We start from the raw sequence: 25,666 nt of genomic DNA, 5'->3' as shown, positions 1-25,666 counted from the left end.
TTCCACAAGTCACTCTCCAATGAAGACCCACTTGTTAATGAGTATGTGAAAGAATTGTTTTAATTAATCATAACTAGCATTTCTTTGTCTTGCAGGCTTAATATTTCAACGTTTTTGAGAACAAAATGTACCAACACTTTAGCCAAAGTTAGTGTGTTGAAATAAGGGAAACATAAGGCTAGACAGATTTCTAAAAATAATAACCTGTGACATTGAGTAATCAAAGAACTATTAACCCCATGACTTGGGTAGAACAAAATTTGTTTTGCAAGTAACAGAGAAGGGAGGGGTAGCTGAATTTTCACATATATAGAAACGTGCAAATCATTTTTTTAAATTGATTTAATTATGTACATGGTTTACATACACATGAATGCATTAGCTGTTAAAGATTAGGTTTGTAGTTGTAGCACCACACTGTGCTACTTGTTAGTCCATAATTCTCCTCTTTAACTGAGTCTGGTAGCTCAAAGTAAGTCAGCTGATGTAACAATTTTCTAATGTCATGGCTTTCAAATTGAGCCCGTCCTGGGTCACCAATGAGCACTCGTGTTCCATGTGTGCTTATACACGTCTGGAGCCACTTCTGCAGATGATCAGCCAGACCTTCATCATAGAACATGTCTCCTAGAAGAATGAGATCCCAGGCCTCGGGCTTTGAACCGATCATGTTGTCTGTCACACAAGGTAAAGGGTCCACGTTGTTCAGTTCACAATTCATTTTTGTGGCAATGGCAGCAACTGCAATAACAAGATAAAACACTTATTTATTCATATTTAATATTATAGAACTTTTGTTTGTCAGTCAGTGTGGTGTAAGCCATGTGACAAAAAAAAACATTAAATAAAAAATAATTATGACTGTAAAAGTATATATGTATATATATATATGTGTGTGTGTGTGTGTGTGTGTGACTGTTTGTGTGTATTGTGGAAGAAATTTAATATGTTCTATATGTTTGCATTTTTTTATATTCATAGAATCTTAGAAACATGATAGTAATTAGATTAAGGTAATAAAATGCACAAGAATTGCATGTGGAGTGCCATGATTCTCTGCCACATTATTAGAGCAAAGACCTGTTATGAATGTATGTATAGTGTATGACCTCGTATAGGTGACAAAAAGTTAATGTGTGACTAAGTGTATGACCGAGACAGAGGGTCTCTATTCAAGGGTATAATATGATAGACAAATCTAAACAATGTGTTAGTTATGGCTGAGACATATCTTCAGTTCAGCCTCGAGAAATAACCTTGGGGGAGCCAGGACTATAAAGAAGGACAGATGCCCTCCTCTCGTTGTCACACTCTGCAGCCACTTTGTATGACTGTATGATTGCTGACCTATCCTTGCAAGGGAATAAATCATCTTTAAAGACAATTGATACATTTCTCTTATTCAGTAATAGAAAATTGTTTGCCACCACAATATATATATATATATATATATATATATATATATATATATATATATATATATATATATATATATATATAAATTTGCTTTGGCTTTGTTTGAAAATGACTAACTCTTCTAGAATGTACATCTCTAAAGGTGCTCTAAGTCGGGTTGAATTCCACAAATCACAATGTGAATAGATCTTTTTTTTTTAGGTATCTCACTTGGATCAATGTCGTTGGCCACCACATGGGAAGCTCCACTGAGTCTGGCAGCGATGGCTGCTGCTCCACAACCACAGCCGAGATCCAGCACCTTCCTGCCTCCACACACCTCGGGGTTATTCAAGAGATACCTGACAAAACAGTTCACAGCAGCATCATCAATAAAAAACGACAAAAGAATGCAGGTAGCCTGAGCGTATCTTACAGTAGCGTTCATTATTACTAATGACTTGTTAATAAACACTGTTACCTAGCCAGCGCCTGTCCACCGGGCCAATATATTGCCCAGTACGGGTCAGGGAAAGGCCACAATTCAGGTTTCTCCGTCCAAAACCGGCAGGTGGGTGTGAACAGTCTTAAAGAAATCTCTGGGGTTAAACTTTGGCCGCTTACTACTTCTGTGTTGTCTATAATGAAGTTCTTTATATCGTCCTCTGATCTGACGTTGCTCACGTATAGACGCATTAAACAACACATTCCTCTTTGAAATGCGGTGTCCTGACCGCGGAACCACATGATTATTCCTCTGTACATGTCGTTAATTCTGAAAACTAGTCAAAAATCATCGTAATGTTTACATTTCTTCCAGCCACATGTCTGTCACGCATGCGCAGACGCGCTTGACACTTGTGAGACGTCACTGAGCTGATCCCGTCGACTTGAGCACTACTTGAAAAATACTGCAAAACTATATATATAATTATTTATTTTTCATAAAGATATATTAGAATGTTTTTGCGTACAATAAAAATACATATACACATTCTACAAAAGTTACATATACACATTCTACACTGAATGACTTTAAGTTATCTTTTGAGGCAATTCCTCAGCCAAATTTGATGTGCAAATAATGAATCGCCACATCGTGTAATTAATTAGATTTATTACATTTAAACGCTTCCATATGGCAGAGGGACATTGGTGAAGAAATTGACTCAGACAAATGGTCTAGCATTTTGGTGTGGTGTGGTATAAAGGTCAAAGGTTGTGAGAAGACAAGACAGGAAAAGTACCTAAAAACCATGTATAAAGTCTTTTTTTTTTTTAAAGGCGCATGCGCAAGGACTTGCCAATAAAAATAAGACATCGATGCAGGTGTTTCCATGGGTGTTTCTAATCGTGGCAAAGTGACGAGGAGGGGCAAAAAGAAAAAGACTAGAATGCATTTCCGGAGGAACTGCGAAGTGTGCTTGCTCAGGTGCGATTCACTGACGTGAGCAGGTAGTGGATAAGGGTGCGTTGAAGTTTGCTTGATCTGAGAATTTTAACAATAGTACTTTTTTCAAGATTGTGCAAAAAGGTGAAAAGTTATGTGCATTAAGAGACATGTCTGCAATGTAGACTAGTGCCAATGGCATTGTTTATGTGGCTTGGTTGTTGGTTTTGAAATATTTGGTTATACAGCAGAGAGTGGGAGTGTTTTGGGTGATGAAATAGTATTGAAAAGAAGTTGACAGTCTTCATTTACTGTATCCAATAAGCAGGGCCGCATTAAGAGCTCACTGGGCCCCGGGGCTATGAGTTACTGCAGGGCCCCCCCACCACTTTAAGTCACCAACTACAGAGAGAGAGAGCTAAATGTTATATCATTATACAAGTCATTTTATCTATCTATAATATACTTCACAGTCAAGTTATATTACTTTTAATAAGATTTTTATTATATCAAAATTTAATGCCACTAAAATTTCATAATTCTTGTGACCAATTTCAATATCACAAAAAATAATAGTAGCTTAAGCTTACTGATGACAAGAGTCACAAATAACAATAGAACAAAGGCACATAAGAAATCGACCTACTTGAAAAATTTAAAGCACTGAATAATATTATATTGTATAAAGTAATCAAATATATAATACATAGTTTTCATTATAAATTCAACATTTATTCTTATTTATTTTACAAAAGTGATTCAGTCAAGGGCAGTAAATTACTTTCTTTCTGATGTTTGATTAACATTATTGACACAAATGGCGACAGCAGCTTTATTAGCAGCTTCTGTCACTTTAAGACCTCAGGGTCGGAACTCAAGTGCACTGTGCAAAACCATCTCAAGTTCACCATGGTCTCAAAATGAGCATTTACAAAATGAATTGTCTCCCGCTGCTTACTGTGCCTGAGCAGTTTAAAATAATTTGTATCTAAACCACAATGCTTAAAAACGCGTTTAAATTATAAACTTAAAGGAGCATTTCACCCATGGGAACATTGATCTTCATTGAAAGTGGGTCATATATGTAGTCGAAATGTAAAATAAATTTTGAATTTGGTGCCTTCTTGACCGAGGAAAGAAAGAAAGTAACTTCAGGACGCATTTGTATGAAAGACAACAACTCCCACAATGCACCACATTGCACAGCTGCGCAAGCCACTCCCACTAATCCAGAACAGCATATGAATTACTCATCCGTCCATAAGGCTAGCTACCTACAACCGGAGCTTGAAATTCATTTCACACAAAATGTCTAACGTTAGTTATTTGGCGAACTCATTAATGAATTACTCCTCATTTGTATTTCTTTCGAAATGGTGAATTATTGCATGGTAACGTTACCGGGATGTTCAGTCAGATGCGGTGCGACCGTGCGAAACTAGAATGGTTCACAACACAAACGTCCGTGTCCTCGTCTGATTCAGAGATTTCGTCTAGGAGAAATTCTTTGCCGCAGACGGACTCTATCTCTGTGTTCGTAGCGGTTCGTAGTTGCATAGTGAGATCACCGGCGCCACCAGTCCGCCCTAACTTGAGCCAGTCTGGGCTTCTCGTCCGCGACAGGCAGGTCTTCCGCCTCGGCTGCTCTTCGCTATAATGCGGCTTGTAAAGGTAGCCACAAACACCCGATTCGAGCAGCAGACTTCCGAAATCCTCTTCTTCTACATCATATTGAGTAACGTTACCCTCCGCTATTGTCATATCTTCACAGCTGGCTCCACAGTGCCTGTTAGCTTAGCTTCCAAACAAGATGGAGGATATTGCTTTCAGTTTCAGAAAGTGAAGTCCCACCCACTGATCTGTAATAGGTCTGTAGCGTGAGCGGGTCCCGCCCCCTGGAATAATGAGGAGCTAGTGTTTGTAGTCTCTACACTTTTCAATGAAATGTGACTTCCTGCTTATTATGACGCAAAATGATGATTTTTACGTCATAATAAGCAGGAAGAAAAACACTTAAATCCTTATTTCTCCCATCTCAGGGAAAAATGAACGAAAAATCCACGTTTATTATAATATATGACTGGGTTTCTAACAATACAAAGCTTAATGCAAATGGGTGAAGTGTCCCTTTAAGTTACATCATGATGGCGCAGCAAAATTGACATATTTCTACCGGATATATTATCGCCAGTGCTTTAGGCGAATATAGAGTTTGATCAAACACAAAAAGCCACATGTGATGACCTACCCCAACCCCAACCCCGCCCCTAAACCTACCCGTCACTGGGGCTGCCGACGGCGGCTGCCGTGAATGCGAATCCTTGCCTGTTTCGACCTTGCGGGCTCGACAGGCTTTGTTCGCCATCAAGTCCGCTGTTTCCACGCCTCCTGCTGGGCCGCGCCGTAAAAAGCGCCGCTCACAAAGGCCACCAGAAGCCTCTGTGAAAGAGCACTGGCCGGCGGTGTCCCCGCGAGCCTCTTTCTCTGAGTCCCCCGTCTCATTCCTCGACGGCCAACGCCCCGCTGCCACGGCGGCCGACGAGATGGAGCGGGTTGTCGCGGAGGATGACAGCTGTTCGATCCTGGCATCCGGGAGCGAGGACTGGTCAGGATCCGTCCCTGACCCCACCCCGTCGACTCAGGAATCCAGCGTGAGGGCTTCCGTCGACGCTGAGCTTCTCCGCCTCCTCACCAAGGCCGTAGAGGACCTCGGCCTCGACTGGTCGACGCCCAAGGAGCCCGCGCCTAACAGGTTGGATGGCTGTTTTCTGCCTGGACGCCGCTCTGCACCTGTTTCAAGGCCCGCTCCCTTCCTCCCCGAGCTGCACGAGGAGCTCTCCAGGCAAACCAACGCTCACTGCCCAATGTTCTTTTCGAAAGAAAATGCGTTGGCCATAAACTGGCCCAGGCGCCCTCTATATGCGTTTCCCCCCGTCGCCTTGTTACCACAGGTAATCAAGCGAATCAGGGAGAGCAAATGCTTGATTCTCCTGATAGCTCCGCTATGGGAGAATCAAGCCTGGTTCCCAGAACTGATGGAACTGGGGAACACAGCCCCATGGCCGATTCCGCTGAGAAAGGACCTTTTGTCCCAGGCCCAGGGTGCAATTTGGCACCCATACCCCGAGCTGTGGGCCCTACATGTGTGGGCGATCAACTATCACCATCGCGCCTCACGGAGGGAGTGCTGAATACGATCACAGAGGCCAGAGCTCCGTCTACTAGACGGCTTTACGCGTCCAAATGGTAAGTAATTCATAATTTAAACCTGCTGAAAGGCGAGGTAACGGTGGTCCTTTCTTTCCTACAAGAGCTGTTGGACAGTGGGAGAACCCCTTCCACACTCAAAGTATACGTGGCAGCCATAGCAGCGTTCACGAAACCTGTAAATGGCCAGTCACTGGGAAAGAACGACCTCATAATCCGTTTTCTCAGGGGTGCTAGGAGGCTGAATCCTCCTCGGCCACCCTCGGTTCCGGTTTGGGACCTTTCCACGGTCCTTGAGGCCATGAAAGGCGAACCATTTGAACCATTACACACGGTGGAGCTAAAATACCTGTCATTCAAAACCGCTTTTCTGCTGGCACTAGCTTCAGTAAAACGGGTGGGCGACCTGCACGCGCTCTCAGTAAGCGCTTACGTGCTTGGAATTTGGGCCTAACGACTCTAAGGTCATCCTCAAACCAAGGCACGGTTACGTCCCAAAAGTGCTTGCGACTCCCTTTAGGGCGCAAGTTATCTCCCTTTCGGCCCTCCCTGCGTCCGACAGCGAGGCCGGGGTTAACTTCCTCTGCCCGGTGAGGGCATTGAGGATTTATGTGGAGCGCTCTGCCGCTTTTAGGCAATCGGAGCAGCTTTTCATTCATTCGGTGGCCGCATCAAAGGGCTAGCCATCTCGAAACAGACCCTGTCCAGATGGATAGTGGACGCTATTGCGTCAGCTTAAGCGTCCAAAGGCCTGAACTGCCCTTTGGGGGTTAGGGCCCACTCGACTGGAGGTATGGCCTCGTCGTGGGCATGGACAAGTGGGGTTTCAATCCATGACATTTGTATGGCAGCAGGCTGGGCCTCGCTGTCTACATTTGTAAGGTTTTATAACCTGGAAGTACCTGCCTTACAGGCCAGACTGTTCTCAGTCTGATTATGCTATATTAACATTGTCTACCCAACTCAATTTGATTAGACTGTTGATATGCTGCAATGTCCTGTGGCTTATGCAGTTTTAAGGTGGTCATACTGCCTTAACTGTGAATATATGTGCATGCACCTATCTCATAACACAGAGTCGTCCCGCCCTGTTCTGCCGTTGCGATTACTTCACTTATACATGAGCACCGGGCTACTGCCCTTGGGACATAAGTGCTGGGGACTTTACATAGGGTTCCCGTGGCGTAAGCTAAACTTATGCAACACGAGAGTACTCTCGTAAGAGAACGACACTCGGTTACTAACGTAACCTCGGTTCTCTCTAGAGAGGGAACGAGTGTTGCGTAGCCTGCCGTGCTTGTGCTGTACTTTGGTTTCACTTCTAGTCGACTGAAATCACTTGTGCAACCTGGGCGAGGGGTTTATATAGGCTCAAGCCACACCCCCTCTTGGCAGGCCATGACGACAGCGCGGGAAGGCTTCCCATTGGCGCTGGAGTCATGCCAAGACGCACTGATAGGTTGCAGCTGTTGCCACAGAGCAGCCAATAGGCGCGCAAGCTGTCTCGCCTATGTCTGCCTGCTGCAGCAAATGCATTTTACATTCTAAAAATTAAAGGATAATTTTTGCTTCAGTATTCTCGAGAAAAGGAGTTTTCCCGTAGCGTAAGCTAAACTTACGCAACACTCGTTCCCTCTCTAGAGAGAACCGAGGTTACGTGAGTAACCGAGTGTCGTTTTCAATTGTTATGCGCAGCATATTTCCCGCGCGCACAAACACACCCAAAGACAATGAATTGTTCGGTTAGCGAAGAAGAGCATGATCATGATGATGTATTTTGTATAAAGTTTTTTTTTGGTTTTGTTATTAACTGTTTTGAGAACTGGAAATGCACAATTCATGCATACAAATCTGTAGATATTAATAAATGAAGAAACGTGACAGAGTTCCTGAGATATGGATGACTTCCTGTTTGGCGACTACGCCTCTGATTTCGTTTGGCTGTGACGGGCAAACGCTTCTGAAAATCAAAAATCCTTCTAGTAACTTTTGTGAGGCTTGGTCCAAGGATCATGTACGTCCAGTTTCGTGAAGTTCGGACCAAATTTGTGACCTGTCAATCCAATATGGCGGACGAACGACATGGACTCTGTAATGGAAATTTTACATTTAGATGTGTTTTTTTTACTTTCACAAGTGTGCAACTTGTGTTAACGTTGAACATTCATTTTTTTACTCATAAGCATTTAAAGAAATATAATCATATAAGCTAAAAGTACATTATTAAAGATATGTAACCAAGTTTAAGATAAGTTTGCATAAGTTAAGATAAGCTTACAGGAACGAAATGTTCTGGGTGATAGACGACTTAGTCTCTCCCTATGGAGGATCCCTCTACCACTATACAGATAAGGCGCTGTCTGGAAAATTTGTTTCGCGTTCCTACCCCAAAGCAACAAAATAAAATAAAATTCTTTATCAAAATTTATAAGGAAAGACAAGTACTTTGTTTAGGCTTGGCTTGTAGGGAATTCCAAACCTGCGTATTTTCAAATGCACATAACTATAGAACCCATTCTAAATGCACATGTGAACGCCATCAGCGTTTCTCACAGGTTCGCGTTTAAAGTCTGTGTAGAGAGAATGGTGTCGTCTTAGCGGCCCCTAATTTAATAACAAATGATCGTTGCGACGGAAGCAAATCAATCAAAACTAACTTTAGATGGAAAATAACTTAACTCTGCTATAAAGCCAAAACAATATCTGTTACCTTAAATTATACGCTTATCTCTGTGAAGCTGCTTTGAAACAATCTACGTTGTTAAAAGCGCTATATAAATGAAGATGACTTGACTTGACTTAGTAGCAAAGAGACTATGTGTACTCAAAGTGACCTATTGTTGTACTTCAAGTGTGAAAAATGTGTGCGCAGCTTTGATCGAACTAAAGATAGGCAAAATGTGTGAATAAGAGCAGCAGCTAAAAACAGGAAACTTTTGCAGACGTGATATTGTTCTGTCTAGATAGAATTTATGTTGGACAAGAGATCTTGAACAAAGACGTTTCCTTTTAAGGTAACTAAGGCGATCTTTTTTGCTTTTGAAATTATATACAAATTATGCTTCTGAAAATATGTTTTCCCCCTCTTTTTTTTCTTTTTTTTTTCTTTTTATTATTCAACTTATTTGTCTGCGTGCCTTTTTTTGTTTATTCATGCAAGTGGAGTGGAACTCTGTATAAACCCAACTGGGTTTCGTTCCCCTCCTTGTACTGTATCCATGTGATATTTGTGCAGAACAAAATAAATAAATAAATAAATAAATAAATCTTTTGAGACAGACCAGGATGTGTTTTGTGCATATAAGCTGGGCAAAAAGGAGAAGTCAGCGCGCTTCTCATATCAGACTCTGACTGATGTGTGAACAGCCTTTCTTGCAAGAAATAAAGCTGATCTTTGTTAACCTTTGAGATATCCTACTGTCTTACAATTATTGATAAAAGTTGAGAAAAGAATTTCCACGACAACTCGTGATGTCATCTTCGCGAGCAACTTACATCGGTACTGACCGGAGGTTTTAAAGTTGGAACGGTGTCTCTGTCTCAAAGGTCCTAGGCGCAGGAGCTGGCCAAAATTTATCTCCCAGGAATAATAAGAAGAAGAAGAAGAAGAGGAAAACTTAAGAACAATAATAAGTGTGCTGCTTTCAGCAAGCACACTTAATAACTATACGAACGATAATTGGACACCAAAAGATAAGAAAAAGGTATAAGACTTGAGCACAGACCATTGTAAGATCAGATGAACAGCTGGCATCTCACTTTATTGAACTGCTCAATAAAGTTTATTCTTCTGAGACCTGAAACTTCGACTCTGAAAGATTTCTTTTGAAGACCTGAACCAAAGATCGTGAATTTGCCACCAATCTATGCTTAACCGAAGATGTTAGAGAGGAGGGATTGTCTCCTTGGGAAGAATTCTAGACACATATTACAGTAAGGTCACGAAATGAATAGATAACCACTTTGTGTTTTGTCTTGTACTGTATTTTATTTCATGGTCAAAATGTGCCTGTAGGAACCTCTAACCCTGTTTTTATCATAATGTACTCCTGTCACCTATCAACCTTCCAAAAGAAGCAATAAAAAAAACTTCAATTCAAAAAACAAAAATGTAAACGCTTGACAACCCTAATATAAAAAGATTATGTCGATTATGACTCTTAAATATATATTTCATCGTTGTTGACTGGTTACAGTGTTTTGACAGGTACATGCCATGGTAAATGTTCATCATCTTACCTTCCAGAAATAGCCTCATGAGCTCAACAAATGATTATTCACTGAAGAGGTGGGTTGGACACACACTCTCTTGTGTCCTGTATTATGACAGTCACCATAGATACCTGCTGCCAAGCTTTCTTTCAGCAGGAAAGTACTGAGTGTGCATATCGAAAAAACAAGGAGGAAAAACAACCTTAAAGGATAAAAAAAGGTATGTTATTCTGTTCTGATGATTATGTACTTGTAAATTAATAATAGACTGCATTAGTGGTACATTCATCTCAATTAATAGGAGGCTGCTATGAATACTTACTCTTAATAACATGCAAATTATGAATGAGTAAACACTACATAACCCTTTCTGCAACAGAGACTGTCAAGTAACCAAGTCTGAATGAAGATTATAGCAACAAATAAACATTCAACTTTGTTTCCATGTTGCTGTGCCACTCTGACGTGCTCCGTTCAAACTCTCTGGTTCGTGTGAAATTGTTTTGTATAAGGGCAGGACAATCTGCAGTCGAGTATACAGTATCTCAACTGACTTTCCAGAGCTCTCATGAACATGGCCAACTGGAGAGGAGAAAGACGAAGCCTTTCACCTTCAGATTTCTGGAATGACCAGGAATGGGACGCGGACCTGGGCCGTAGATCTTTCCGGCACACTCTTAGGTCTCTAAGTCCCCTCGCTCTCTCGGATCTTGACTTTTGGGATAGTCGATCTCTTTTTAAAACTCGGGTATGTACAAACTGAAGCTGTGGGGATGAATTATTATTATTTTTTCATATTCTTCTTTTATGTAATTTTAACAAACATTTCCCTTCCTTCAGAAATCTCCAGCATGGCGCTGTATGGGCTTACCTGGATCGACTCTCCGCCCAAAAATCAGCACCAGGTTAGTGCTTCAAAGTCACCATGAAATCAAAATGGACAGTTCTTATTTTTATGGAATATTGCAGTATTTGTTATAAATGATTTATCTGTACACATAATTTCTTTTATTCATGCGCCCTCATAATCTTTAATCAAAATAACTTCTCCCTTGTGCAGCGTCATCTCTTCTCTTCTCTGATGACGGCATGTTTACTGGCATGAGGGTTTCATTCAAACGCATCTGGTGCCATCTTGTGCCTCAGTCATTCGACTGTATTTACTGTAAATTGAAAAACATAGTAATAGTAGGCCTAAACTGTTTGGCTTGTTGCTAGAATGATTGTTTTGTACCTAAAAGATAATAAACAGGTAAGATTTTTTGAAATGTTTTTTTCTCAAATCAACGTTTCATGTCTCCGTCCTTATTTATGTGGTGAAAAGCTGTCTAATAAGTGATACGACTGTACATTATGTCTGAAAGTTGGCATAAAATGGACATTTCTCACATTCCTGCTGTACATTTTGAGTTGTTATGGTGGGAACACACCTCCAGTACACAAGGGGGCGATAGTTACCTACAAATGGCTGACATTCAAAAAATGGCATGCCCAAGTTGCAATTGTCTTTTCTTACCTATTGTGATGTATATAGAGTGTATAGTGAAATGGCTTCTCGAACATGAAAGATTGTAGGTCAGGGCTTGATTTTGTCCAGTGGGAATTGATTGGATGGTTGTGGTTTACTATTGGTGGATCTCATGTGAGTGACAGGTTGTCCCGCCCTCACGCCAGTAAACACGTCATCAGAGAAGACGCTGCAAGAGTTATTGGAAGTTATTTTGATTAAAGATTATGAAGGCAGGTGATTTAAAAAAAAGTATGTGCAGGCTCAAAGCTGTTTGCTAGAAACTGTTTTTCTTTGTGGACGCTTTGCGTTTAATGAGCTAATAAAATATTTAAACTCAAATAAATATTTTGTGTCTAATTATTTACTTATGTGGCAAGTAGCCGTATAATAAGCGGGATAATGTACATCGAGCCGGTTGTTATCTAAAAAATAAAATGATGTGTCTGGATGCACATTATCCCTTACTTTTGTCGCATACTTAAGTGTTCTCTCTGTATCAGCACTCTTGGCAGTGAGAAGCAAAAGGGCTCTTTGGGCATGACGAGATGGTCATCTGCATCTCGCTTGGCTCCAGAAGGAGCTCCACCATCTCACTCTTCTTCTGAGGACTTTGAGCTCAGAGCTGCCCTGGAGGAAAGCAGCATGAGGAGGGCAGAGCTCATCCAGAGGCTCCGAGAGGCCAAAGGTCACTTGGACACTCAGACAGACCATTTGAAAACCAAAGGGTCTCAGCTTCAACAAAACCAGAGCATCTCAAACATTCTGGAGATGAAGCACAAGGTATAGATGTCTTGCTTCCTCATCAACTGACTTTTGTGTTTTGTTTGATATTGGTTTGATTGGCTGAAAAAAGGAAAGAGATATCAAAGTCTGCTGTTGTATTGAAGGAACACTCATCCCTGTTGATTTTTTCCTCTCTCGCAGCAGTTGTCTGAAGCATTGAATGCTCTTGAACAAGACAAGGAAGCTGCAGAACTGAGTCTCTTTGAGGAGAGCCGTCGCCGAGGGGAATTACACGACAAGTGAGTTAAACAGTCTTTGCACTATGAATGGAATCCATACATGATATAACAAGTACACTAAACTAACATTAAACATGCATTGCTACGTAGCACTACAAAGTATTTCATTTATGCACACAAAATGTACCATTCAAAAGGTTAGGGTTGGTAAGATTTATTTCATGTTTTTAAAATGAAAATACAATAAAAAAGATTAATATTGTGAAATATTATTACAATTTAAAAAAACAGTTTTCTGTCTTAATATATGTTAAAATGTAATTTATTCCTGTGATACAAAGCTGAATTTTCAGCATCATTACTCCAGTCTTCAGTGTCACATGATCCTTCAGAAATCATTTTAATATGCTGTATTTTTGCAAATTTACTTTTAGGGTACTTCAAAAGAACAGCATTTATTTAAAATAGAAATCTTCTGTAAGATTATAAATGTCTTTACTGTCACTTTGAACAATTTAATGCATATATTGGCTGAATAAAAGAGTTATTTGTTTAAAAAAAAAAAAAAAAAAAAAAAAAAAAAAAACTGTACTGTACTGTGGGGTCCAAAAGTCTGAGATTGCATTGAAAATTCTGGATTTTTCTCCCCTTAAACCTGGAAATGAACACATTTTTAAGATGTTGAAGGATTTAAAATAAAGCATAATGTTTATTTGAAAATAAGTATGGAGAATTCTGCACTATTTCTTGGTCACACATTTGTGACATTAATTGATCATGCAGCTTTGTACGGACATGCTAATTTTGAATGAACTTTTCACTCATTGCTATGCCAATAGTATAAATTGCAATGAACATTTATCAATTAAAGGTACACTATGTAACTTCTGGCTCTGTGTGACTGTGCTGATGAATATGGTGATCCTACTGCTTATTAAACATTTATTTATAGCTTAAGCGATTTAACCAGTTTAGATGGATCTCTAGGATCTGAAGATGTTACTGTCACTATACCCATTAATAGACACGGTACTTCCTTAAAGATAAATTCCAGCCATAATGTAGTGACCCTTCATAATAGATTATGCTTTACAATAAACTATGTTAGAGGGCAACATATGTCAATTTATCTGTTCAATAAAATACTGTACTCACCTGTTGAGTTATAAAAACACCATCACCGCGTCGCTTTTACATTTCAAATCCCTCAGCCACTTCTGAAAAGCCAATGTTGATTCTCGTTTTATTACAAGCTTTGCCGCGGTTTCTTTTTTGCCAGCAGACTCTCCTCTGTTCGCCGTTTGTTTAAAATGGGCGATTCCCTGGAGGTTTGAGATTAACGTGCTTCATGTCAAACTTTCTCGCTCGTTGTGTCAACTAACCGTATGCCACTCCTTTTCTCTTTTTACGGATATGACTGATGTATGCATGCAATTTCCTGCGAAAACCATCCCGACAGGTCTACAATATAAACACTTTTAATAGGCTTACCATAGTGAATCAGTGTAAGACAAAAGCACGTTTTGGAAGATGGATTGATGATGCATTGACTTTGAACAAAAAAAAAAAAAGTTACACAGTGTCCCTATAAATGTGACAAATGTAGACCACGCTGCATATTTCTGCATTGATATGTTGATTTACTCTATGTAAACTAAGAGTTGTGCAGCTTGAGTTGGACATTTTGAAGATGAGATCGAACCTAGAGAGAAGGACTTCACCCACATCCCCAAACCCACTCAACAGAACTCTGCCTGCTACAAAAGACGAAGCCCTCGGAGAGGTAGAGCTCATTATGTGTGACAAAAAACCCTAACATTTTACAGGATCACAATAACAATTGCATCTCAATCAACTATGGTTTTATATGCTGCTGCTTCTTCCTTCAGGGACAGAGGCAGGTTGAGAATGAGATAAAGAAGCTCAGAGAAGCTCTCAGAACGGCAGAGGAGAAAACAAGCGACCTGGAATACGAGAAAGACAGTGCATTGAGACGGCTCCATTCCTTTGAAATGGTTAAACATTCATTCAAAGTTTGATAAAGTTTTAGTTCACCCAAAAATCAAAACTCACCCTCATGTCGTTCCAAACTTGTATGACTTTCTTACATAGAACACTGATGCAATGAGGAGATCCAGTCAGATGATACAATTTTATAATTCAATTTTTATTTCTTAGCAGCAGATAATGAAATAATAATACTTTATCCATAAGCAGGAGTTAAAGTTTAATAAAAAAACATAACATGAACAGTTAAAATCTAAGCCACACTCGTAAGTATAATATTCTTGCCTAAAGAAAAGCAAAGTTGTCGAGAGCGCTCTTTCTGTAAGATCGATCGCAAAAGAGCAAAGGTCTGAGCCCAAAGTATAGACTGACCTGTTCAGAAATCTCTCTCTCTCTCTTATGCTGTTAACTTAGCGGAACAAAGCCTGGTTCCTCTTTCATGGTATATTGAAGCAAAGCAGCCCCACCAGACACAGCTATAAGATTAAACATATCTGGCTTTGATGGTTTCGCACCCTAGGGTGAGAGTACAGACACACATCGTTCTGGACCATATGTGTCAGGAAAGACGTCTTTTCTGCAGACATGATAGTTAAGATAACATCTTGTATAACTTTAACAAAAACATTGGCTCCACTGTGGTCTGTCTAGTGGAAACCTTAAGACTTCTGCTAACATCTTACAGAAAGAACAAAAGGTTAACCTAAATCAGCTACATAGAGACATGAAGATTAATAAGAGAAAAGCATTGAACATACATTTCAATGATGATAATGATAAACACAACAAACTATATGTTTTCTTAAGATATGATTTGATTATATTTGATTAAATGATAAAACAAGAGATCTGCTTCATCAAACACAAAAGAAGATATTTTGAAAAATGTATCCGTACAATGCATACTTAGTTTTTTGTCCGTACAATGAAAGTCATGGGGTCTGAAACTAGGCTATTATTGGTAACTAAAACTATTTCTGTCATTACAACTCTTGAATAGATATTTAGGCGGAATAGATATTTTACGCTGCTGCTGCAAGTACGTGACCTGCTACTGGACTTGCTACTGCTGACACGCTGCTGTGAGCAAGTAAGACATGCTGCTGCTGCTGCTGTACAATATAGCGTACATTAATTAGTAGCAGATCTAAACAGGTGGAGCTGGGGAGGTGGAGGGTTTCTGAAAGCACGCTGCAACTGCTACAGCAAATGCTAAGTATTTAAAGGTTAAGCAGCGAGCTCATTGGCTACTGATACAGCAGGAACCAATCAGCTGTGCCCTAAAGAGAATTATGTGATTGTTAAAGGGATATTTCACCGCTGGAAAGATGAATGTGTATTTAAATTGGGTCATTTATGTAGTAGAAATGTGAAATTATTTTTGAAGTTGGTGCCTTCTAGACTGAGAAAAGCCAGAAAATGTATTTTTGGCTCATGTGGATGAAAGACAACAACTCCCAGAATGCACTTGCTTCGCTGCCCTACGAGGCCACTCCTAAGCCACGCCTACCGGTTACAGAGGGCAGTATCGGAAGAAATGATACAACTAGGCTACTAGTTGACTCGAAACTGAAAAGACGCCATTTTATCGTGAGAGCTAACCCTATGGGCGGGTTGAAAACATGCGGAACTAGCGCCTACTACTGGCTGTAGTCTCGAGCCTCTGGCCTAAAACAGCCTCCGATGACACAAAATGACGATTTTTGCGTCATCAGAGTTTTTTTTTCCAGACACACAATACAGAAATCTCTTGTCTCAGGGGGACATGAGGGAGGGAAGCACGGTCATTCGAAAATACTACCGGGTTTCTACTGATACGAAGCCTAATGCTAATCGGTGAAGTATCCCTTTAAGGACCCATCAGCCTGAGCCATTTAGAGTTTCATTACAGAATTTTGTATTAAAAACATTTTTGTTAATTGAAATAAAATAAAAGATAAATTTAAGATGAAAACCTTAAAACTAAACGAATGCTGAAAAATGAGAAATCAATTAAACCATTAATAGTAATATGAAAAATATATAAATAATGGTGACAAAATTACTAAAATTAAAATGAATTTTAAATATTATATAAATAATATCAAAACAACTCTTTTATGACAAAAACTTCTTCAAAAATGTTTTTTTGTGTGTTTGACAGAAGAACGAAAGTCATACAGGTTTGGAACAACATGAAAGTGAGTAATCGATGACAGAATTTTCATTTTTGGTGAACTGTTCCTTTAAAATTTGGTCATTGTGATTAAAGTTAACATAAATGCACAGAAATGTTATTAAGATTAGATCTAAAAAGTATGCAAACATTACCCACCTAGGGTAAGCAAGAGGCAATAAAGCAAGCAGAAGAGTTGGAACAAAGACTGAGCATCTCCATCCAGACCCAGGCAGAGCTAGAGGACCGGCTGAACGAGTCCCGCAGCCGCCTGGGGCAAATGGAGCTGGTACAAGCCAAAAAGCTGTGCTACACTCTCTAATTTTTCATTATGACATGACCCAGTACTGCCAGATTAACTGTTATCTCTCTTCCTCAGGAAAAAGACCTGTTTACCACTAAGACACAGAGACTAGAAGACAATCTGAATGACTTAAAGGTCAAACTATCTGGAGCTTTAATGGACAAAGACCGTCTTGTCCAGGTCTGATATTACTTACATTGGACATTAAGTGGCGACTCAACTTAATCACACATTACATTTATCATATGCATTTACCATTGATTCCCCCTGCTGTACTTGACCATTTCTAGGTGATAACCCACCAGTTGAGTACCACTGATTTAAATTAGTTAGTTAAATACGATGACCCTCTGTGTATGATTGTCTGTAAAGGAGAAAGCAGAGCTTCATCAGAGGATTCAGACTCTGGATCTGCAGTTGCAGAGGGAACAGAAGAGCAAACAGGGCTTCAATGAGCAAGTGTGTGAGCTCCATTCTGAGATATCTCAAGCTAAGAGCCAGGCCAACAAACAGAAGATAGAAACCATGCTGATGAAGGAGGAGTTGCTTTCCATTAAAGAGGTCACCGTTTACACAAAAATATAAAGCAGCACAACTGTTTTCAGAATTAATATTAATAAGAAATGTTTCTTGAGCAGCAAATCAGCATATTAGAATGATATCTGAAGGATCATGTGACACTGACGACTAGATGCTGAAAATTCAGCTTTGATCACAGGAATAAATTACATTTTAAAATATAATCAAATAGAAAATTTTGAATTGTAATAATACTTCACAATAGTACAGTTTTTTCTATATATAAGTTATAAATACACTTATACATATAAATATATATATATATATACATATTAATATAAATATATACATATATATAAATATATATATATATATATACATATAACTTATTTCATCTGGTAAAAAACATTCAGGAAAGTCAGATCATTTAAAATAATAACATGAGAAGATAATAGCATTAATATTATATAACACAATAATTATTTATGCCAATTAGATTGGCATTCATTAAAATACTTTTGGATTTTAGCTAGTTTGTTCTGAATTGCTCTAAACAACCTTTTCTTAATGCTTTGGACATTCAGTTGAATGAAAAGCTGTCGTCGGATCTGACCAAGTCTACAGAGAGGCTACAGGTGACCCTTAACCAGCTACACGAGCTGGAGGCACAGAAACTGATCCAAACCAATCAGATTGCGGCACTGGAGACTGAGCGCTTGCAGCTGATTGGAGAGAAGGAAGAACAGAGGAAAACGCTTGATGATGGACTTCACGAGAAGATTAGAGAGCTGGGAGAGAGATACCAACACAGGTATGATAGCACTGTCCATTATTTAACTTGTCCATTATTTAACTTGAATATTAATATTGATTGTCCAGATTTTTTTTTAAATGTCTCTAATCCTTATTATTCATTTCATATATCCATTTCATATATCAAGGGAACTGCAGGGCAATTTGGAGCAAGAAAATCATACTCTGCAATTAAAATGTCAAGACCTGGAAAAAAAATTCCAAATCTCAGAGGCGGAGTATAAGCAAAAAGAGGAGGAGCATCAGTGTATGAGGGCGGAGTTTGAGCGGGAGAAGGAGGAGTTAAGGAAAGTGGCCGCTCACTGGAACAAGAGATGGCTGGATGTGGCGATGACGTTATGTTCGACACAGGAAGAACTTGATGAGCTCAGGAGTCAACAGCGTGAGAATGACAAAGTAACTTTCGTTTTTTAATATTTGGTCCCCTTTTTTTGGTCTAATTTGACCATTTGGCAAGTGTGTAGTGTTACTGTGGTGTGTTCCCTAGTGAAAAATAAATATACTAAAATGTATTTGAAATACATTTATTTTATGCTAAGTATACTACAAATACCATTACATACAGTATGTAATACCCTGCAGTTGTACTTTTAGTATACTAAATTGGTATACTTTAAGTCTGCTACTAATTTTGTACTTAATCTACTTTAGTTATCCGGAAATAGTGTTGAGGTCCAACTAAAGATATACTTAAGTATATTTGATTGTGCAAAAGTGGAACTATTGCAATGCAAGTATACTTTAGGTACACTTTAGATTTCTTGCATTTAAAGACTGATATTACACAGAGATCATATTATCCTTACTTATAGTGATATTAAAACACATTTTAGGCTTAATATAAAGAAATGTTCATTGTGCAATAAAGAAGTTCTCCAAATCAAGTTCAGTAAGTCTCAAGCGAAGCGATATGTCAGTAAAAATGGATTTGTAGTATACTTAATATGAAATACATTTATTTTAAATACATTTTGGTATAGGTTTTTTTCACTAGGATTAGTATATCTATATGTTGTCTTACAGCGAGAGGCTGATGTTTTGGAAGTGCCACTAGATGACTGCAGGGAACAGAAAGAGCCTGAGATGGACAGAAGCCATGGGTACCAGAGACTCATGGGTAGCTCTGTATGTCCTTTGTTCTTCTTCTTTCCATCCTGATCTCATAGTCAAAATTTCCCACATGATCTTTTGAAATATATAATATGTATGTAAAGAGCTATTTAATGATGTTGATTTGAAGGCCAAACAAAGTTTTTTTTTCCACATCATGTCCTCCCAAGGTGTCTCTTGAAGACATGGAAGAAGACATGGAAGGAGAGTTAGTGCAGGAGCTGCTGAGGGTGAGGGACATGCTGAAGATCAGAGACACTGAGCTGGAGGAACGGCTACAGGAGCTGAAGTCTGCTCGCGGTCAGGTGGGGCCTGCAAACCTCACGGAAATCTGTGTAATCTTGGTTGGTTTAATGCGAGGATGGGGATATGATTTTTCATACTGTGCAGGTGTCACAACAGAGCGGTGAAGTCCAGAGGCTGGAGCAGCTACTGGCAGAGAGAGATCAAGAAGTTAAAAAGAAGTATGTATTTTACTAATAATTCATTCCCATACAGATATAGTAAACACACACATACACACAGTATATACAGTATATGATATATATATACACTCACCTAAAGGATTATTAGGAACACCTGTTCAATTTCTCATTAATGCAATTATCTAATCAACCAATCACATGGCAGTTGCTTAAATGCATTTAGGGGTGTGGTCCTTGTCAAGACAATCTCCTGAACTCCAAACTGAATGTCAGAATGGGAAGGAAAGGTGATTTAAGCAATTTTGAGTGTGGCATGGTTGTTGGTGCCAGACGGGCCGGTCTGAGTATTTCACAATCTGCTCAGTTACTGGGATTTTCACGCACAACCATTTCTAGGGTTTACAAAGAATGGTGTGAAAAGGGAAAAACATCCAGTATGCGGCAGTCCTGTGGGCGAAAATGCCTTGTTGATACTAGAGGTCAGGGGAGAATGGGCCGACTGATTCAAGCTGATAGAAGAGCAACTTTGACTGAAATAACCACTCGTTACAACCGAGGTATGCAGCAAAGCATTTGTGAAGCCACAACACGCACAACCTTGAGGCGGATGGGCTACAACAGCAGAAGACCCCACCGGGTACCACTCATCTCCACTACAAATAGGAAAAAGAGGCTACAATTTGCACAAGCTCACCAAAATTGGACAGTTGAAGACTGGAAAAATGTTGCCTGGTCTGATGAGTCTCGATTTCTGTTGAGACATTCAGATGGTAGAGTCAGAATTTGGCGTAAACAGAATGAGAACATGGATCCATCATGCCTTGTTACCACTGTGCAGGCTGGTGGTGGTGGTGTAATGGTGTGGGGGATGTTTTCTTGGCACACTTTAGGCCCCTTAGTGCCAATTGGGCATCGTGTAAATGCCACAGCCTACCTGAGCATTGTTTCTGACCATGTCCATCCCTTTATGACCACCATGTACCCATCCTCTGATGGCTACTTCCAGCAGGATAATGCACCATGTCACAAAGCTCGAATCATTTCAAATTGGTTTCTTGAACATGACAATGAGTTCACTGTACTAAAATGGCCCCCACAGTCACCAGATCTCAACCCAATAGAGCATCTTTGGGATGTGGTGGAACGGGAGCTTCGTGCCCTGGATGTGCATCCCACAAATCTCCATCAACTGCAAGATGCTATCCTATCAATATGGGCCAACATTTCTAAAGAATGCTTTCAGCACCTTGTTGAATCAATGCCACATAGAATTAAGGCAGTTCTGAAGGCGAAAGGGGGTCAAACACAGTATTAGTATGGTGCTCCTAATAATCCTTTAGGTGAGTGTATATAAGTATATGGCTTAATGAAATATATATTTTTAATTTAAAATATATTTCATTTAAACCTTCTAAGACCAAAATCAATATGTACTTCAAGGGGCAAGACAATACATTTCTATATATATTTATATTAGATTGACAATATATAAAAATGGCACAAATATATAGAAACAAATTAGCACTGTCAATCGATTAATTGATTGACAGCACTAATTTGTTACAGCACACACACACACACAAATATATATGTGTATATATTGCAGTATATATACATATATAAACATACTGTATTTACACACACAAACTTTTATATCACGATTAATCGATTTGACAGCACTAGAGCAAATACTTTTTTAAATATATTTTTAAATATATATTAGCAATTCTTTTTCATATTGACTGACAAAAAATGTATGATTATGGCATATGAAAATGAATAAATCATGTGACTGTTTAAAGGAGTTAGACAAGTTCATCAGGACAAAGGAACCCATTTATTTCTAGTGGGGGGTTTAACGGTCATGAAATGTGATCATGCAGTGCTATTAAAAACAAGTAAAACTGGAAGCAGTTGCGTATTGTTCCTTTAATGTTTCATGTCATCAACTCTTTTTCATTCTACCACAGGGATCAAGATCTGAAGAACCTGGAGATACAGAGGATAACAGAGAAAGCAGAGGCTCAGATCAAGATATCCGCCCTGGAGCAGGAGGTACAACGACAACCATGACTTTAAAAGTTTCTCACAGCAGAACAGATTAATCTAATGATGTTTCATTATGCCACATCTTTGTGCCTCTTACCTCGGGCAGATTTTTGGACATAAAGGGCTTCATTCGAGAGAGGGAGTGATCAGTGAATGCAGTCCTGAGTCACTGAAGGCCTTGCTAGAAGGTATCTCCACATGCTATAAATGAGTAAAGCCTGCAAATTTGTTGCAATTACATGAACACGAAAGCTCATAGTTATACAAGCTGTTGTTGTGTTCCGAAATGTGTCAGAATTCAAAAACACAACGCAAGAAGGCTTAGCATTTACACGAGATGGGGCTCTGTACCGCATTAGCATTAGCACATCTGCTATAAAAGCGGTGCAACAGTTTTAAATTAAAACAAGTTATGGCTAGCTACCTGAATACTAACTCATACTGTTTAAAACAGGGGGTTTTGGCCTTTGAAATCCACATTCCTGCAGTTTCGCTCCAACCATAATCAGACACACATGAACAAGCTAATCAAAGTCTTCAGGAGTACTAGAAAGTTGCAGGTGAGTTTGATCAAGGTTGAAGCTAAACTCTGCAGAAAAAAAGTGGATTTTGAGGGCCAGAGTTGAGTTGCGTTTAACTCCACTTTTAGACATACACTTGCAAACGTCTCTTAGCACTTCCCCACCGCCATTTTGAAATGCGTTACGTCAAGTTGGCGAAGGAAGTTTATTTGGACAGACCCTCAATCACTCAATTTTGACAGAGGGAGCGAGTCTACTCAACATGTACACTTCAGGCAGGTTAAAAAGCACAGCCATTTGTAGGTGACTCTATCGCCCCCTTGTGTACTGGAGGTGTGTTCCCACCAAAACAACTCAAGAATGCACATTTTGTACAACAGGAATGTGTTACCTCAGAATTCATGCTCTCGGCCTAAAACTTTGCTTGTGTTTATTTTGTGGCCCCAGAAAACAAGAGGCGAGCTGAAACGCTTGAGCAGGAGAGAGACCAAGCCTTACAGGGTATCAGCCTTGTACCCTATCAGGTAATGATTGCCGTTTGTTTGCACATGTGTGCTAGTGTTTATTCATTGATACTTAGCTTCTTTAAAGTCAATTTCTTTCCATAGGGTAAAGCAGAGAAAGAATCTCCACCAGAGAACAAAAACCAGAAACCTGTTAGTTCAGACCTTGTAGATCCCAACCAACAGAGGAGGCTAGTCACTGAGCAGGTGCTATACAGTGTGCATATAACACTTCAACATACTACTTACTATTATAATAACATCCTGTCTGTGCTTATTTGCTTCTATTTCTGTGCTACAGCTGAAAAGTCTGTTCAGAGAGAGAGAGCAACATGGAGAAAGGTCAGTAGTAAACAATGAAGACACTGTCAGTTGTCAATCAGTTTGATTCATTATCTCCCCCCTAAAGGTCCCCCTTTATTTCCACTCCTTCCTTATATAAAAATGAGACAGTGGGGAAATTCCAGACTCAGAGGCCGCAGCACTCTCCCCTCCCCCTTCTCCTGTTCCCAACTGAAAATCTGTGGAAAAATCAGTAAGTGAGCCGCTTAAATGGATGGACAGACACACTGAATGGGAGACACAGTGAATAAGATCAGTCAAGGTGTGTCTCACTGCTTTTATCGAATTGAAGGAAATCCTTAAACCACAAGGTTTTGAAATCAAAAAAGAAAGTAAAACACTTCCTGAAGTTTTAAGGAGTTTGACTGGTGTTTGTTTTGTCTTGCTTAGTTTTCTTTGTTTGTTAATCAAATCCTTTAGTTCTAAATTGACAGCATATAAATGCTCCCGCTCCCAACTTTGACGCAATATATCTGTGTGAATCCTGGCTCAGGGAAAGGAGTGGGGGTGGGAATGCTGGAATTTTCCCAGTGTCATAATTCACGTTTGACAGGAGAGGACATAAAAACCCAACTGGAGAGGAGGCCATAAATCTTCTTTTTTTTTGACGTTTGACAGAAAATGTTTACATATGTCTTGTGTACTATTAAGATCTCCAGTGTTCCCAAGAAGACCTAGCTTGGTTGAAAGCGGGGTCCAAAATGCTACAAGTATTAAGGTAAGCACATTTTCAAGTGGTAAGTTTGTTTTTTGGCCATAAATCATGATACCTTTTAATACTGAAATTAATAACAGCTGTGTGACACATTTAGAACTGGAATGCTGTTGACACATTAAACCATCCGGGAAGAAAAACACAGAAAGTGGAGCAAGAACTCCAGCAGGGGGCAGCAAAGGGGTCTTCATCCCAGATTTCAGTCTCTCAGGGGGGATCGAAGAGGTCTGAGAGAGGGGAGGAGCAGAAACAGTCAACCAACCAGAAGCACCTCAGCAAGACGGCCCAGGTATGTTATGATGAAGATTATTGTTGAGAATCTACTTAAGAACTCTACCTTGCCAGTCATATTTCATTAACATACTTTAGTTCTGTTCTAATTCTAGTATAGTTGAAGACTAATTCATAATCATCCGACTGGAATCTGTGATATCTTAGAGAAGCAAGTCTTACAAACAAAACAACTCCATGCAAGAGCACATCAGGCCATAGACTCTTATTGAAGTGTCCTGATCTAACATTTTGTCTTAATCGAAGAGCATGCTGGTATGGATGGGGCACATAAGCAGCTTTTAGGGTTGCAGGAGGGCGTCTGCAGAGGATGAGGTCAGAAGCAGGGATAAAACTCAACAGAAACCCTGTACTGAATGAGATTTCTAATGTGGTATAGTTGTTTTATCCTTGCAATACTTGGAAAAGAACTACAGTGGGATAAATAGCTTTTATGCTGTGGTGTGATATTATGAAAAAAAAAAAAAAAAAACATTAAAATATCCTACACTTACTTTCCCCGGCAGATGTCAGCAGTGAGAGATAAAAAGGAAAATCTAAAAGAGAGAAATGAAAATCTCCTTGAAGGTGAAAAAAGTGACAAAAGTCCAATCATATATTGAAATTGGGGCCAAGTTTAGAAAATTTGTGTGGGGTCGTAATTATTTGTTTCTGAATGTTACATTTAAATGTTATCCATAGAAAGTGTAATTGTGTTCCTTTCTGTCTTGCTGGTCCAGCTAAAGTAACCTCTCCTCATCCAAACTTCCCCCTGGGCTGCAAGGATGGAACATTCCTAGCAAGGCAGGTTGAGGTTTGTGACTCGGATACAGAATAATCCATTTGAGGAGAAGGAAAGGGGAGCAAACTGCTGGAGTGATAATAATCCATCGCAAAGATTCATACTGCACTGACAACTTATCTATATGCATCTTCATTTCCATACAGATCAGTTAAGCTATTAAAAATTAAACTTTTATAAGGATGTTGCCAATTTTTCAGTGTTGTTGTTTAGTACTGCTTGAACCAACTGTGAGGCACATTTAAAATTTGACACAAAACACCAATGAAGTCAGATGAAACTTTATTTATCAAATTTGCAATTATCAATTTTTCTATATACTAATTTTTATTGTCTTGAATGCCATTTGCAGGTTGTTTTGTAAAGACAATGTTCAGAGATATTTGATTTCACTGATATATACATTTGCACTGAATCTATACAACAGTAACATAATAAAAATATTATTTAGTTCT

General features: G+C 39.4%; 2 protein-coding genes across 5 annotated transcripts; one reads left to right on the top strand and one right to left on the bottom strand.

Annotated features, from left to right (window-relative positions):
* Positions 1 to 39: 39 nt before the first annotated feature.
* On the bottom strand, positions 40 to 2,291 carry etfbkmt (electron transfer flavoprotein subunit beta lysine methyltransferase). The gene is made up of 3 exons (XM_084396909.1): positions 1,877 to 2,291; positions 1,627 to 1,757; positions 40 to 741 (listed from the first exon to the last, which is right to left on the bottom strand). The coding sequence occupies exons 1-3, from the start codon at positions 2,158 to 2,160 to the stop codon at positions 386 to 388; spliced, it is 771 nt and encodes a 256-aa protein (XP_084253035.1). The 5' UTR covers positions 2,161 to 2,291; the 3' UTR covers positions 40 to 385.
* An 8,002-nt stretch (positions 2,292 to 10,293) lies between these two features.
* On the top strand, positions 10,294 to 25,666 carry LOC311282844 (uncharacterized protein). 4 transcript variants are annotated; one of them, XM_084396901.1, is made up of 24 exons: positions 10,338 to 10,424; positions 10,717 to 10,952; positions 11,045 to 11,109; positions 12,215 to 12,494; positions 12,639 to 12,736; positions 14,336 to 14,459; positions 14,566 to 14,691; positions 17,002 to 17,127; positions 17,218 to 17,322; positions 17,515 to 17,703; positions 18,246 to 18,472; positions 18,603 to 18,870; positions 19,498 to 19,599; positions 19,755 to 19,889; positions 19,975 to 20,048; positions 21,980 to 22,064; positions 22,165 to 22,246; positions 23,027 to 23,103; positions 23,188 to 23,289; positions 23,384 to 23,424; positions 24,076 to 24,142; positions 24,237 to 24,428; positions 24,937 to 24,997; positions 25,150 to 25,390. In XM_084396901.1, the coding sequence occupies exons 2-24, from the start codon at positions 10,773 to 10,775 to the stop codon at positions 25,245 to 25,247; spliced, it is 2,904 nt and encodes a 967-aa protein (XP_084253027.1). In that variant the 5' UTR covers positions 10,338 to 10,424; positions 10,717 to 10,772; the 3' UTR covers positions 25,248 to 25,390. The 4 variants fall into 4 exon arrangements, with proteins under 4 accessions (XP_084253028.1, XP_084253029.1, XP_084253027.1 ...); XM_084396902.1 differs by lacking the exon at positions 24,937 to 24,997 and having other exon boundaries at positions 10,294 to 10,424; positions 10,766 to 10,952; positions 25,150 to 25,666; XM_084396903.1 differs by lacking the exon at positions 24,937 to 24,997 and having other exon boundaries at positions 10,325 to 10,424; positions 25,150 to 25,666.

This window comes from Rutilus rutilus (assembly GCF_951802725.1).
Source record: "Rutilus rutilus genome assembly, chromosome: 23".
In the NCBI taxonomy this organism is placed as follows: Eukaryota; Metazoa; Chordata; class Actinopteri; order Cypriniformes; family Leuciscidae; genus Rutilus; species Rutilus rutilus.
The sequence above is the reverse complement of the archived record's forward strand: the minus strand, read 5'-3'. Positions and strand labels throughout refer to the sequence as shown.

Coding starts and splice junctions, on each gene's coding strand:
- etfbkmt (XM_084396909.1), bottom strand. CDS start 2,160: ATGTACAGAGGAATAATCATGTGGTTCCGCGGTCAGGACACCGCATTT. Junction 1,758..1,876: donor GGTGGACAGGCGCTGGCTAG/GTAACAGTGTTT, acceptor CTGTTTTGTCAG/GTATCTCTTGAATAACCCCG. Junction 742..1,626: donor GGCCAACGACATTGATCCAA/GTGAGATACCTA, acceptor TTGTTATTGCAG/TTGCTGCCATTGCCACAAAA.
- LOC311282844 (XM_084396901.1), top strand. CDS start 10,773: ATGAACATGGCCAACTGGAGAGGAGAAAGACGAAGCCTTTCACCTTCA. Junction 17,323..17,514: donor ACAAAGACCGTCTTGTCCAG/GTCTGATATTAC, acceptor TTGTCTGTAAAG/GAGAAAGCAGAGCTTCATCA. Junction 20,049..21,979: donor GATCAAGAAGTTAAAAAGAA/GTATGTATTTTA, acceptor ATTCTACCACAG/GGATCAAGATCTGAAGAACC.